At 42.4% G+C, this 13,248-nt stretch overlaps 1 protein-coding gene across 2 annotated transcripts in view; it reads left to right on the top strand.

Annotated features, from left to right (window-relative positions):
• The window catches only part of ZFYVE26 (zinc finger FYVE-type containing 26), a 44,628-nt gene that overhangs the window by 28,261 nt on the left and 3,119 nt on the right, over positions 1 to 13,248 (top strand). Inside the window, exons 31-41 of one of the 2 annotated variants that reach the window (XM_035113825.2) lie at positions 587 to 720; positions 1,705 to 1,925; positions 2,128 to 2,275; positions 3,015 to 3,224; positions 6,043 to 6,258; positions 7,010 to 7,207; positions 7,739 to 7,941; positions 8,951 to 9,092; positions 9,924 to 9,983; positions 11,350 to 11,532; positions 12,048 to 12,092. In XM_035113825.2, the coding sequence (XP_034969716.2) occupies positions 587 to 720; positions 1,705 to 1,925; positions 2,128 to 2,275; positions 3,015 to 3,224; positions 6,043 to 6,258; positions 7,010 to 7,207; positions 7,739 to 7,941; positions 8,951 to 9,092; positions 9,924 to 9,983; positions 11,350 to 11,532; positions 12,048 to 12,092 (1,760 nt within the window). Of the gene's footprint in view, positions 1 to 586; positions 721 to 1,704; positions 1,926 to 2,127; positions 2,276 to 3,014; positions 3,225 to 6,039; positions 6,259 to 7,009; positions 7,208 to 7,738; positions 7,942 to 8,950; positions 9,093 to 9,923; positions 9,984 to 11,349; positions 11,533 to 12,047; positions 12,093 to 13,248 lie in introns of both variants that reach the window. The other variant, XM_035113815.2, reaches the window with a different exon arrangement.

Raw genomic sequence — 13,248 nt, 5'->3', positions numbered from 1 at the left:
CTTTACACTCTGGTGTAAAGCTGATGGAACATTGTTCTGGTAGTGATCAGGGTCGGACACGCCACCTTTCCTTTCTCCATTGAAACAGGTGCCTGTATTTAATTCTAAATCATTCAAGTTTCTCTTTGTTAGAAAGGTTTTTCAGTATCCTTTATCTGCCCTTGCGGTGTGGAAGGCAGAAACAACTCAGTCATCCCAGAAGAAGTGTAAGCTTAGAGCTATTCAAGGCCTTAAACTTCAAAATGTAATTGCATTCTGAAAATCGTATGCACACAGTTTCACATTTGCAAGGACTGTTTTCTCCATATTGGCAGGGAACAGAAGTGCACTGAGCCAGTTCCCCCTTTGCTTTAATCATCTTTTGCAAAGGAAGGAGCTGCAATTGGTACACAACATCCAAGTCTTTCCCCCTACCTGCTATAGAGCTGGTGGTTGGCAGCCCCTAGAAGCAGGGTTCCCCTTCCCTGCTGTAGTTGCACCCTGCTTTACAGAGCCTCTACTGAGCAGGGGTCGGAAGAGATGTCTGATTCCAAATTGTAACATGTGACTTCTTGTCCTGATTTCTTGTGTGTTCTGTCAACGGCAGTTGCGTCCTCCGATAATGAATGCTCGGATTACTCTGCGGTGGTGCAAATACCCAAAATAACAGAGCTCGAGTGGCTTCTTTCTTTGAGAGAAGAGGAGAATGAAATTGTGCGCACTGAGTTTTATTACGAGCAGGTAAGTGTATGCTCTAAAAGGGGGAAATGGACTTCCAATTTGGCACGTGATAGGGCAAAGAAGGAAAGGTTGGCAGCAGGGCAGAAAAGAAGAATAGGAAGCAAGTGGGGAAAGAAGATAGAAAAGAAATTAAGAACTGGAACCCAAGAACACCGGGGAGGGAGAAAATATCCAGATGACATTCCTGGGCTTTGGGGAAACAGTTCTGTTATATTGCATAAATAGTAGTGAGGGAACACGAGGAAGGGCAGCTGCGGGACTCTCTCCCCGCTCCACCCCAATGCATCATCTACTGGAACAGCGGGGTAATTGATGTACACTCCTTGCTCTAGCAAGTGAGTGAGGTGATGTTGGGGCTTTCAAGTTCATTTGTGACAGATTAGCACAGAGGAAGTCAGAGAATGAAGAAAATAAGCGGGCTGGGCACTTCTGTCTCTTCCTTTGACTGGGTTCCTACTTCATGATAGCAGTTTACATGGTAGCACTTCTTTGTGTAAGATGATTTGCTTCTGTAATTAGAAGCTAAAGCTTGCCTTTTAGCAGCCTGAAGATCTTCTGTTAAAGCTTAGTATGTTCCATGTGTGGACCCTATGCAGTCAGAAGTAAGCTTCCCTATGGACGGGGTTGCAGTCATGCTAATGAATTGGATATTGCACTATGAGCTGGCAGTAGTGGTGCTGGGGAGGGGGCCATATTGTGCTGCCTGCCTTTTGGGACTCTCCTTGGTGACGTGGCTAGTGGGGCTCTTATGGTAAGCTGCTGCACTTCCACTGCTACCGTATGAACTTACTGTACATTTGGTCAACATAGCAGGGGAAATGGACTCTTCTATCTCCTTGAGTTTTATAGTGAAGAATATTGTTCTGCTCCTGTATTTTTGGCGGAGTACACTTCGCCTGCGGAGTACACTTTAGCTCTTCAGCTGCAGCCTGCAGGTGGAATCACAATTACCTCTGCCTTTCCTTTGCCTCTCCTAATATTCAGGCACCCAGTGCTTCCTTGTGTATTGCTATCTTCAATCTCCATTCGGACAGTGTAGCCTGTGGTCACCAGTTGATAGATCACTGCTGCAAGCTATCTCGAGGGCTGACAAACCCCGAAGTAGATGCTGGCCTCCTCACGGATATCATGAAACAACTGCTCTTCAGTGCCAAAATGATGTTTGTAAAAGCTGGGATGAGCCAAGATTTAGCTCTCTGTGACAGGTAAGTGGTCTGCTGTTCTCCTGCGATGCCTTCCCCAAATAGTCAGATATGCCTGGCTCACGTTGAGGTGGATGCAGCAGAAAGTGGTCTATAGCAGAGACTGAAACATTGATATAAGGACTGTTGAATTTTTCACAGTTCAGTGGATCCAGTGTGTGTTGCTGCCTCTAACTTTTGTATCTTATTTTAACTCCACCAACAGCTACATCAGCAAAGTCGACGTGCTACATATTTTAGTCACTGCTTCATATCGCCGTGTTCCGTGTCTGGATCAGATATTACAGCCTGCAGCAGTTACAAGGCTAAGAAATCAGCTTTTGGAAGCAGAATACTATCAGCTAGCTGTAGAGGTAATGCATGGGGAGAGAAGCAGCTCTGGAGTACAGCCTCAGGGCTCCTTCAAATCATTGCTCTGTTCTTGCACAGAGATTGCCTTCATTTAGAGAACACAAATATTTGAACTTCAATTTGAATAATCTCTTCCCTCACAAAGACACCTATTAGTCTTTTGGGCTTGGTTCTGTGTTTTATAAAATATAGAAAACCAATGCTCAGGGTTTTTTTAAAATAAAAAAACTATATAATTAGTAGATTAATCAACTAAGCATTTGTTGATTAATTGGTACAGGTCAGCTTTTATTGGTGGGGCTGGGATTTGAAGACATGCTTAATTTGGGGACTATTTGGTTCTATTGTAGCTGTAATAGGAAATTGAAAAAACCCATTAGGCATGGTCTTTGTTTCTAAGTATATATATTAATGTTTCTTAAATTCTTAATATCTGAAAATGTACCTTCTCAGAATTGTGACAATGCACTCTAATAAAACTGCCAATAGTCACCACAATAGTGTACAATAGTAACAGGCCAATAGTGTTCAGCTCTGATTACTGCAGCTCAAAGAGAATACTGTAGAGCTAGAAAAACTGCAGAGCTAGAAAAGAGCAACAAAAGTGACCAGGTAGACATTGCAATTGCACGTGTGTACATTTCCCCCCCTTCAGAAAACAAAAGATGAGTATGAAAGACTGAGGGGAAGATTATTTTTCTCATATTTTGGTGACTGTTTTCAGTAACCTGTTCATTTTAGGTTTCCACAAAGACTGGCCTGGATCCAGGTGGGGCATGGCACGCCTGGGGCATGGCATGTCTTAAAGCTGGCAACCTCTCTGCCGCCAGAGAGAAATTCAGCCGGTGCCTAAAGCCACCTCTTGACTTGAACCAGCTAGACTCAGGCTCAAGACTGGTCCAAGATGTGATACAGTACCTGGAGTCCACAGTGAAGCCCATTATCTCAGTGGTAAGAATCCAGTCTTCCTCCTTCCTCAACAGCTGGTCTCCTGAGGTAGATTTAAGCTACAGCTACAGCCAGAACATTAAACATGCTGGGGTATGGGTATTCAGTGCTATTTTTCTAGAAAAAGAGGTGCTAGAACTCACCATGGACACCTCCCTCGTTCTCTTAGAATGGCCATGGCTGGGCACCCCGAGATGTGCCAGAACTGAGTTCTGTATTTCCAGCTAAAAAACGGTCCTGTTTCTATTTAATCTGGGACCAAGTTATCTCTGTGATTGCCTATGTCCACATTATTCGCCCCAAACCTTGAGTTATGGCATCTAAAGACCTGCTGGCCACCATAACTCAGATCCAAGTGATGGGCTTTTGGACTACAACTGTGCTGGTTCGGACTGTTGGTAGTTGTAGTCCAAAATACTGGAGAACACCAAGTTGGCGAAGGCTGTTCTATGGAACTGTGCCAAGCCCAGTATACCTGAAGAAGCAGCTCCACTCCCATTGTTCAGCGTGGACACTGAGGTCCAGCTCCAAGGGCCTTCTGGCGGTTCCCTCACTGCGTGGTCACAGGGAACCAGGCCTTCTTGGTGGTGGCACCCGCCCTGTGGAACGCCCCCCCCCATCAGATGTCAAGGAAACAAACAACTATCTGACTTTTAGAAGACATCTGAAGGCAGCCCTGTTTAGGGAAGTTTTTAATGTTTGATGTTTTGCTGTGTTTTTATTATATTGGAAGCCATCCAGAGTGGCTGGGGCAACCCAATCAGATGGGCAAGGTATAAATAATAAATCATCAGCATCTCCCTCCCCCGTGCTTTTGGAGCTTGCTCCGAAGGCCTTCCTGTTTTATAAAGTCTTTAAATTGTCCTGTTTTGTTGGACTTAACAATACTGAATGGGTGAGAATACAATTTAAAAGTAAAAACAGTTAAACATAACAATTCAATAAAATCTGCTATTTAGAAGAAAATTGTTATATTGAATTGTTATTGCTTTTAAATTATATGCCTACCCATTCAGTATTGAAAGCCACTTTGTAAAGCCTTTTGCTCCGAAAAGTGTGGTATAAGTACCTAAAAGTACTTTTAAAAGATACTTAAAAATAAGAAGCTAATGCTTATTGCCTATTCATGTCTCTCTGTGTGCTCATTGCAAGGGCAAGTTTATGGTTTAGTGAGCATATAGTCAGAACATTGCCCTCTACTTTTCTCTGTATCTCCACAACTAGGAGTGCTAGAGATGTGCGTGCTTTATTTTTAATGCAACCTGAACATTCTGTTTAGGTGGTATGCAGGCTTCAGCTAAAAGTGGCATGTGGTAGAATATCCAGGTCAAGGTTAGATGCAGAAAATATTGAAGACACAGTTAAATCCATGCCAACAAAGTGTGCATCAAGAACATCTTGTCTTGGTTTGGAATTCCTTTCTTTGTGCCTTCAAGCTGTACACTAGGGAAGAAGAAAGTGAGATCAGGGTATCTATGGCTCTTTACTGACATGGGGCAAAATTCCAGCCATGTAATATTCCGGTGTTTTACATTTGAGATTACCATCTGGCCTGTTGCCATTCTTACTGAAAGCTGACATGGACAACAGCATGTAAAGCAAGAGAGTGACTACAACTCCCATCATCCCTGACCACTGGCCTTGCTGGCTGGGTCTGGTGGGAGTTTCAGTTCAACAGCATCCAGAGAGCCACACATTCTCCATCCCTGATGTCCAGAGCCAATCTTACGTAGTGCTGGATTTGGGACTGAGGAGACCCAGATCCAAGACCCAATTTAGGCACAGAAGTCGCTTGGTGACTGGGAGCCAGTCATTCACCTGCTTCTCACAAGGTGGATTGGAGGATGAAATGAAGAGGGAGTGAGGGCCATGCATGCTGCTTTGACCACTTCGGAGAAAGGGCAGGGGAGGAATTGGGATTGATAATGGAATGCTGCTTGTAACTTGCTGCTTGTGATAATAGTGGCCACATTGTGTTATGTGCTATTGTGGTGTAGATAGATGATGTGGTACCATATTGAAACCTACCTACAGGTGAAACTTGGGAACTTAGACTATTGTCGAAAGGTGCATTTATTTCAGTAATGCAACTTAAAAGGTGAAACCAATATATGAGATAGATGCATGACATGCAACAAAGCAAGATATGTCAAGCCTTTATTTGTTGTAATTGTAATTATTTGTCATTAGGTGGGTCAGTTATAAATGGAATGTAATTAATGAAATGTAATAGCGATGTGTGTTTTTTTGTATTATTGTAACTATTTGTTTTATTACTGTGGAATTTCCAAAAGAAAGCATTTGTAAAAATTAAAAGAAAAATAAAAAAATAATAAGTTGCATTACTGAAATAAATGCACTTTTCGACGATATTCTCACTTTCCGAGTTTCACCTGTATTTGCAGAGGTAAAGCAGTTTTCCAGTCTCTGTTGACTTGTACTGGGTCAGAGACAGAGGAAGCGGGATGTTAAATATTGCCCACATAGCATAACTGTACAGCTCATTTCTAGACTGTGATTTGGATCAGAGTGTCCTTCTGCTCATGAAGGGGGCAGAAACATGGAAGGGCCTCTGGAGGAAGGCATCTGTGGTGCAGGGAGTGATTGGTAACGTTTTTTAAAAAAATCCTCCTGCATCACCTTCTGTACTGGAGCATCCCTCTATCCTTTGGAGCAGTTTTTGGGTGGCGGTATTGCCGAGGAATGTAGGAATCGGCAGAAATCGCTTCCCTTCTTCCTTCCTCCAGCAGGACCATATGGTGAACAGACATCTCCTCACAGGAACTCGTGATGTTTGATTCTCTGCTTTTTTTGGTAGCAGGATGACGACTACTTTGCCACTTTGAAGGAACTGGAAGCAACACTAAGGACACGAAGCCTATCCCTGGAGCTGATACCTGAGGGGAAGATTCAACACAACAGCTACTACCAAGAGTGCCTCTTCTATTTGCACAACTATGGCACCAATCTAGCAATCATTTGTTTTTATATGAGGCACGACTGCATGCGAGAAGCACTGCTGCATTTGTTAAATAAGGTGAGGCAGCCTGTTCCTCCTGGAGGTTTTCTAGTAAGGGGTGGTGAACCTGTGGGCTTCCAGATGTTGCAGGACTACAACTCCCATCACCATTGGTCATGTGGACAATGAGAGCTGGAATACAACAGCTGGAGGGTTGCAGGTTCCGGGTTTCCATGTCTCTTAATTAGGATGGGTTCCGGGTGGTATATTATGGGGACATGTTCCTTTGTTATGGAACTAGTTTTCTCAATATTGTGAGGACCTTGGTCTCAATCTTTTGTCGAAGTTGTCCTGTTTTGAAAATCTTGCCCATTTTATCGCCCTTGAACAATGTGTGCTGTGTTCTCTTCTGCCTTGAAAATAGCCCTTTTATTTTCCATGTTACAACTCCCTTCATAACATGGCTAAGGCCTTGTTCAAGTGCCTCCAAGATTTCTTGGCAAGTGTAAATGGTGCCAGGAAATATTTCAGTTTTAAGATGTCTTGTGACTATTAGAACAGCATAGTGTTTGGTAGGTATTCACAGGTTTTCAAGAGAAGTCTCCTGTTGAGACACCCCCCCCCCCCACACACACACACCTAACTCAACTCCTGCTGTGTCTGCCTTAATACCCAAAAACAATTTTCAGCCTGATCTGAGAACTGGACAAATGTAACTTTTATGAAAAACATGCAGTCTACTGTTAGCCCAATAACAGAGGCTTTTCTTCCTAAAGTAATGATATGGATGAGGCAAGTTCCCCTCATAGCTTGAATTTTTCTGTTTTAGGAGAGCCCACAAGAAGTATTTATTGAAGGGATATTAATCCCAAGCTATACCAGTGGAAAACTTCACATGTTGGAAAATTTACTGGAAACCATTGACCCAGGTCTGGCTAGCTGGAGTGTTTATCTCATTGCAGCTTGCAAACACTTGCAGAAAAAGAATTACTATCATATCTTATATGAATTGCAACAATTTATGAAGGTAAGAGTGGGGGTTTGATTATGATGATTATATAATTTATTTATACCCCACCCAGCTTGCTGGGTTTCCCCAGCCACTCTGGGCGGCTTCCAACAAAATATTAAAATACAATAGTCTGTCAAACATTAAAAGCTTCCTTAAACAGGGCTGCCTTCAGATGTCTTCTAAAAGTCTGGTAGTTGTTTTTCTCTTTGACATCTGGTGGGAGGGCATTCCACAGGGCGGGTGATGTACTTCTCATGCTGCAGTTTTAAATGTTCTGAACTTTTTGTCAGGAAAGTTGGACAATATTTCCTGTATTTTGGGAAAGAGTCCCAATATGTGCCATTTGTTCATGTACGCAGTGAGGGGGGTTCTTTTGGGTTCCTAACTTAGGAAAGTCTGCTATAATAGAGCTTGTAAACCCATCCCATCATTGCTTAGGTCCAGTCCCTTCTGTATAGTTAAATATGTTATGAAGAGTTGCTTAGTGGTTTTCACCAATGATACACAATTTGAAGGCTTACCTATCTTAACACTCCTTTCTTTCAGGATCATGTCCGTGCTGCTATGACCTGTATTAGATTTTTCACTCACAATGCAAAGTCTTACGCTGAATTGGGAGAAAGGCATACCTGGCTGTTGAAGGTCAAGGACCATCTCAAAGTTTACCTACAGGAAGTTTCAAGGAGCTCAGGAAGAAAAAAGGTTACATGTACTTTCCGTAAGAAAATGTCTGCTCCTGAAGTCTCAAGGTACCAGCAGATGTTAATGTTTGATAACATATTTTTCATTCTTCATTTTATTGATCATACAGTTTTTCTGAACAATGTGATAAGGCATTCTTCAGGACTTTTACTATATGCATCAATGTTCTTAAAAATCAGTGGACTTAAGTTCAATATTTTTGAGGTATTGTGACTCTAGTGTCTTGAATTCATTTCTCTTAAAGTTTCTCATGCTCAAATCCATTTTAACAAGGCATATCTGTGGATGTTTTGGAGTATGGGTTTTGTCTAAGTAGCATTAAGTAATGTGTCCTGTCAGCCTAATGATTTCTGCTTGCACAACAAAACATTCCCACCTCTCCTCCCCCCATATATCTTTTCTTGGGTTTCCTCCAAACCTCCAGAGCAGATTTGGGGTGGGGGTGAGGAGTAGAAAGGGAGGAAATCCCGATTGCACAAGTGGAAATTCTTAAGCTTTATGCCTAAGAAGGTATTTGTTAAATACTGCCTTATGTGTTGACACATCCACCCTCTCTTATCTTACAGAGTAAATCTAGCATGCAATGTTTTCCATGGTATACTTGAGTTATGCTTGTGTGTTTTTCTTTAATGAGGACATTCTTTTTGTTTCCTTTTGCCCACAAAGTGTTTAAAGATGTTTATTCTGGGAAAGGAAAAAGAAGTAAATATTTTTTTTTTATGAATAGACTCAGTGATGTGTGAAGGCATTGCTTTAAAAAACAAAAACAAAAACTTTTCTGTACAGTCGTCCCTTGGTTCTCGAACGGAATCCATTCCAGAAGTCCATTCACTTCCGAAAACATTCAAAAACCAAGGTGCGGCTTCCGATTGGCTGCAGGAGCTTCTTGCACTCAGTCAGAAGCCGTGTCAGGCATTCAGCTTCTAAAAAACGCTTGCAAACTGGAACATTCACTTACGAGTTTGTGGTGTTCAGGAGCCAAAGCAGACGAGTACCAAGGCAGTGAGAACCAAGGTATGACTGTATTGTGTAATGAAGCATTTCCCCCTAAATCAGGCATATCAATACAGTTGAGCTTCAACTGGAAGTGACAAGATTCCTTCATCGGTGCGAAAAATTGGGAGCCTCATCTCTGACTGTCTCATCTGTACCTACACTCTTTGGAAACAATCAAATGAAGATGGAAGTAGCTTCCAAGGTACTGAGTGCCTTTTAAAATCACGGCATAGTTATAGGTATCAAAACGGAATACTATCAACAGCACTGAGTGTAGCCTACAGAGAGCTGCTTTGCATCTAACACTAGGACAAACTTGGCTTAGGGCAAACACACAGGTTCACAAACAAGAGATCATGGCTTCTGCACTAACTAACTACGGTAACTAAACCGTGGTTTGGTGTAGCGTGTTGTCCAAACCTGGACTCAAGGTTTGTCTCACTGCATACAAACCACAAGGAGTAAACCCAAGAACCAACCTTAGTTACAACTTGTGGTTTGTCTGGAGCAAGACAATGCATAAACTCTGGTTCGGACCTCATGCTAAGCTAAACTTTGGCTTCTCGCACAGGAGCAGCAGGACTGGATGAGGAGGTACAAGAGAGCTTTTTTTCCATGGCTGCTCTCATATTGTAGAATTTTTCCACTGCCGGGATATGACCTTCATCTTCGGACAGGTCTTTGGAAACTAAGGTGCAGAAGACACTGATCCCTGACCCAGGGCAAATTATATTTTAATTCCTGCTTCTAGATATGTTGCAATTTAATCGTTTTCAACTAGTTTGCTTCTATTATGCTGCGTTTTATAATTGTAAGCTGCCTTGAATCCCAACTTGGAAGAAAGTCAGGATATAAGTATATTAAATAAATAAATTGAAAATAATAAATATCACCTTTTCCCCCCGAAACGGGATGCTGTCCTTAAGCTTGGAAAGAGGGAATAAGAATCCTGATTGTGTTATGGCGCTGATGGTACTAATGGTGGGTTGTTTGCACAATACTCAACCTTTTTGCTGCTGCTATTTCTTCTCAGGTCATGCTGGAAGGTAAAAACATTGAAGAAGGCTTTGGGATTGCGTTTAGAGTTCTACAGGTATGGTGAACCTACGATGATGATCTACAGAATGTTGATTCCTTGCAATTCTCACTGAAGCAGATAAGGAAAACCACAGCATTTTTGCCAGTTACAATGATGTATCTTTTAGGTGTCTATAAAAACTTGAGTTAGAAATATCAACAACCTCAGGTATGCAGATGACACAACCTTGATTGCAGAAAGTGAGGAGGAATTAAATAACCTTTTAATGAGGGTGAAAGAGGAGAGCGCAAATTATGGTCTGAAGCTCAACATCAAAAAAACCAAGATCATGGCCACTGGTCCCATCACCTCCTGGCAAATAGAAGGGGAAGAAATGGAGGCAGTGAGAGAGTTTACTTTCTTGGGTTCCATGATCACTGCAGGTGGTGACAGCAGTCATGAAATTAAAAGACGCCTGCTTCTTGGGAGAAAAGCAATGACAAACCTAGACAGCATCTTAAAAAGCAGAGACATCACCTTGCCGACAAAGGTCCGTATAGTTAAAGCTATGGTTTTCCCAGTAGTGATGTATGGAAGTGAGAGCTGGACCATAAAGAAGGCTGATCGCTGAAGAATTGATGCTTTTGAATTATGGTGCTGGAGGAGACTCTTGTGAGAGTCCCATGGACTGCAAGAAGATCAAACCTATCCATTCTGAAGGAAATCAGCCCTGAGTGGTCACTGGAAGGACAGATCGTGAAGCTGAGGCTCCAATACTTTGGCCACCTCATGAGAAGAGAAGACTCCCTTGGGAAATGTTGGGAATGATTGAGGGCACAAGAAGGGGACAACAGAGAACGAGATGGTTGGACAGTGTTCTCAAAGCTACGAACATGAGTTTGACCAAACTGCGGGAGGCAGTGGAAGACAGGAGTGCCTGGCATGCTCTGGTCCATGGGGTCACGAAGAGTCGGACACGACTAAACAACAACAAGTCACACAGAGCTCAGTGGGGCTTATTGTCATATCAGTGTGTGTAAGGATGTCGTCATTGCAGAGTCGTTCGATAGTTTGGCCTGTGTGTTGATTTTGGCGGGATGCATATGAGGGAATGGCTGTCACTCGATTTAAAATATATCTTAGCTGATTGAATTGCCTGAACTTGTTTAAGTGATGCTATAGCCCTTATGAGGACTAATCTTAAATGGGGACAGAGCAAGGTAGATACAGAGTCGGGGCCATTGAAGGAGGATTCTGTAGCATCACAGTGGCAAAATTTATATAAAGGCATGTAAAGGTTTGATAGTACACAGTACCACAGGACTTCTACATGACAAGGCAGTTTCCCCAGATCCTTATTGCTCCTGTACAGGTAAAGCTCAATTCTGGATGTAGGGAAGTGTTTGTGTTTTTTGAAATCATATTGGTTCTTCCACCTTAGGATTTCCAGCTGGAGGCTGCTAATGTATACATTAAAGTGGCCAGACAGCTGGTGGAGCAGCAGAAGTACAGTGAGATCAGACAGCTCCTTAAGTGCATCAAGGAATCTGGTGCTGAAGATAAAACTGATGGGGACAACGTCCTCTTAAATTGCCTGGATGAGTCCGATTCTATCCCTGCTGAGGTAAGCTTGTTCTTTTCCTGGGAATAAAAGGCACAACCCTATTTTGTTTACATTCTGCAACTAAGTATTGTGTGCTTGGAATGCAAATAACAACTTTTAGTAATCTCCAAGACTGAATTATTCTCATTTTGCTAGTCATGCTTTCATGGGGGGCTTATTATGAGTGGCCTCTTTCAAGCTGGCTGAGACCCTTTCCTCTCATAATCCAGGAAGTTTATCACCTCCTGGCCCAACCTTTCTCCTAATCGTTATCACTTAAGGAGGGCAAGTGTGGAGCAAACACATGGTGGGCCCCACCTCTCAAAGCAGCATGTCTACATCCATAGTTCAGTTGCATGAACTGAAATCCATCCATGCAAAAGTGGCCAGCTGTCTCTTTGGCATCAACTGTAGATCCCTGTAATTCTTAATGTGTCTTCAGATTTGGAATAGATACAAGGGATGTTTAACAATGAAGTGTTTTACACACATCATGGCAATCTTACAACTGTTTTTTTTTCCTTTGTGGGTTACAGGATCTGGACGATCTGATCAAGGATATGGACAGCGATGAAAACAAGGTAAGCGAAGAATACCGTAGGATACATTGATCCTGGAGAATAGGATACATTGATTCCCACAACTTTTGTGATCTTTTCTGCTTCTTCCATTATCTTAGCAGCAAGTATCAGAAGATTCAGTGATACTTGCAAGGATGTGGCCTCAAAAGAATAAAAGAAAGCTGCTTTGAAAGGGTTATAGTAATTCTGGCCCTTGCTCATGAGCTGTTGAAGATGAGGCTCCTCATACAGCTGTCCCGTCAATGAAAAAAACCTTGCCAAAAGATCTGGGGGGGGGGTCTCCTGCAGAATCTGGAGCATAATTATTTAGCCTGCACTTTTCTTTTTCATGGCAAACTTTTGCAGACAGCTGTGACCATCAATGAATCCTTTGTGTTCCCTGAGCTGCTTGTTATTCCAGAATTTGATTCTTTCTCTCCTGTTAGTGAGCACATCCATTGTAGTGTTTCTAATTCTGGTAAATTCTCTTTGCAAAAGGCTGCTGCTCTCAGAAAAAGCCACAACTAAAATACTTGCTTTTCACGAATGAAACAGCATAGCTTTGTGCTATTTTTCAAATAGGCCTTCTCCAGTAGTGGATATTGAAACCCAAATTCTCTTAAATGAGCTTCATTCTTTTTATGCAATGGAAAAAATGGTAGGTTGAATGGCTGATGGGGAATTTGGGCCCTCCAGTTTACGTAGGGATGTAATTCCATCAGCTAAAGGCAGTATAGTCAACCCAGGAGGGCCTCAGGTTCCCCACCCTTTGTTAAATAAACAACAGGGGGAAATGTATAGTATACTTGAGACTAAAGCAATATCCATTCTGATCACTGGTTTGTCAATTCTAAAAGCTCCAGACATAAATTGAATTTGTCCTAGCCAGCTTCCCAGGCTGATCAGTATTGAGATTTATTTTAAGCATTTGGTAATTAATGCATTCCAGTTACTCATCAACAGAGCAGCCATGCCAGATGTTCCAACACTTTGAATCATCCCAACCTTGTGTGTATACTGTCGTTCTATGGACCCAGCAAATGCTTTTTGGCTCTGATTCAAAAGTTCCCACTTTTCCACTCACATAAGTTTTGTGGAGGTTTGTCACCCTTGGAGAAAGGTCGTGGCTCAGTGGCAGAGCACATGCTTCGCATTCAAAAGGTCCAATCCTCACCAT

The sequence above is a fragment of the Zootoca vivipara genome, chromosome 1 (genome assembly GCF_963506605.1).
Source record: "Zootoca vivipara chromosome 1, rZooViv1.1, whole genome shotgun sequence".
Lineage (NCBI taxonomy): Eukaryota > Metazoa > Chordata > Lepidosauria > Squamata > Lacertidae > Zootoca > Zootoca vivipara.
The sequence above is the reverse complement of the archived record's forward strand: the minus strand, read 5'-3'. Positions and strand labels throughout refer to the sequence as shown.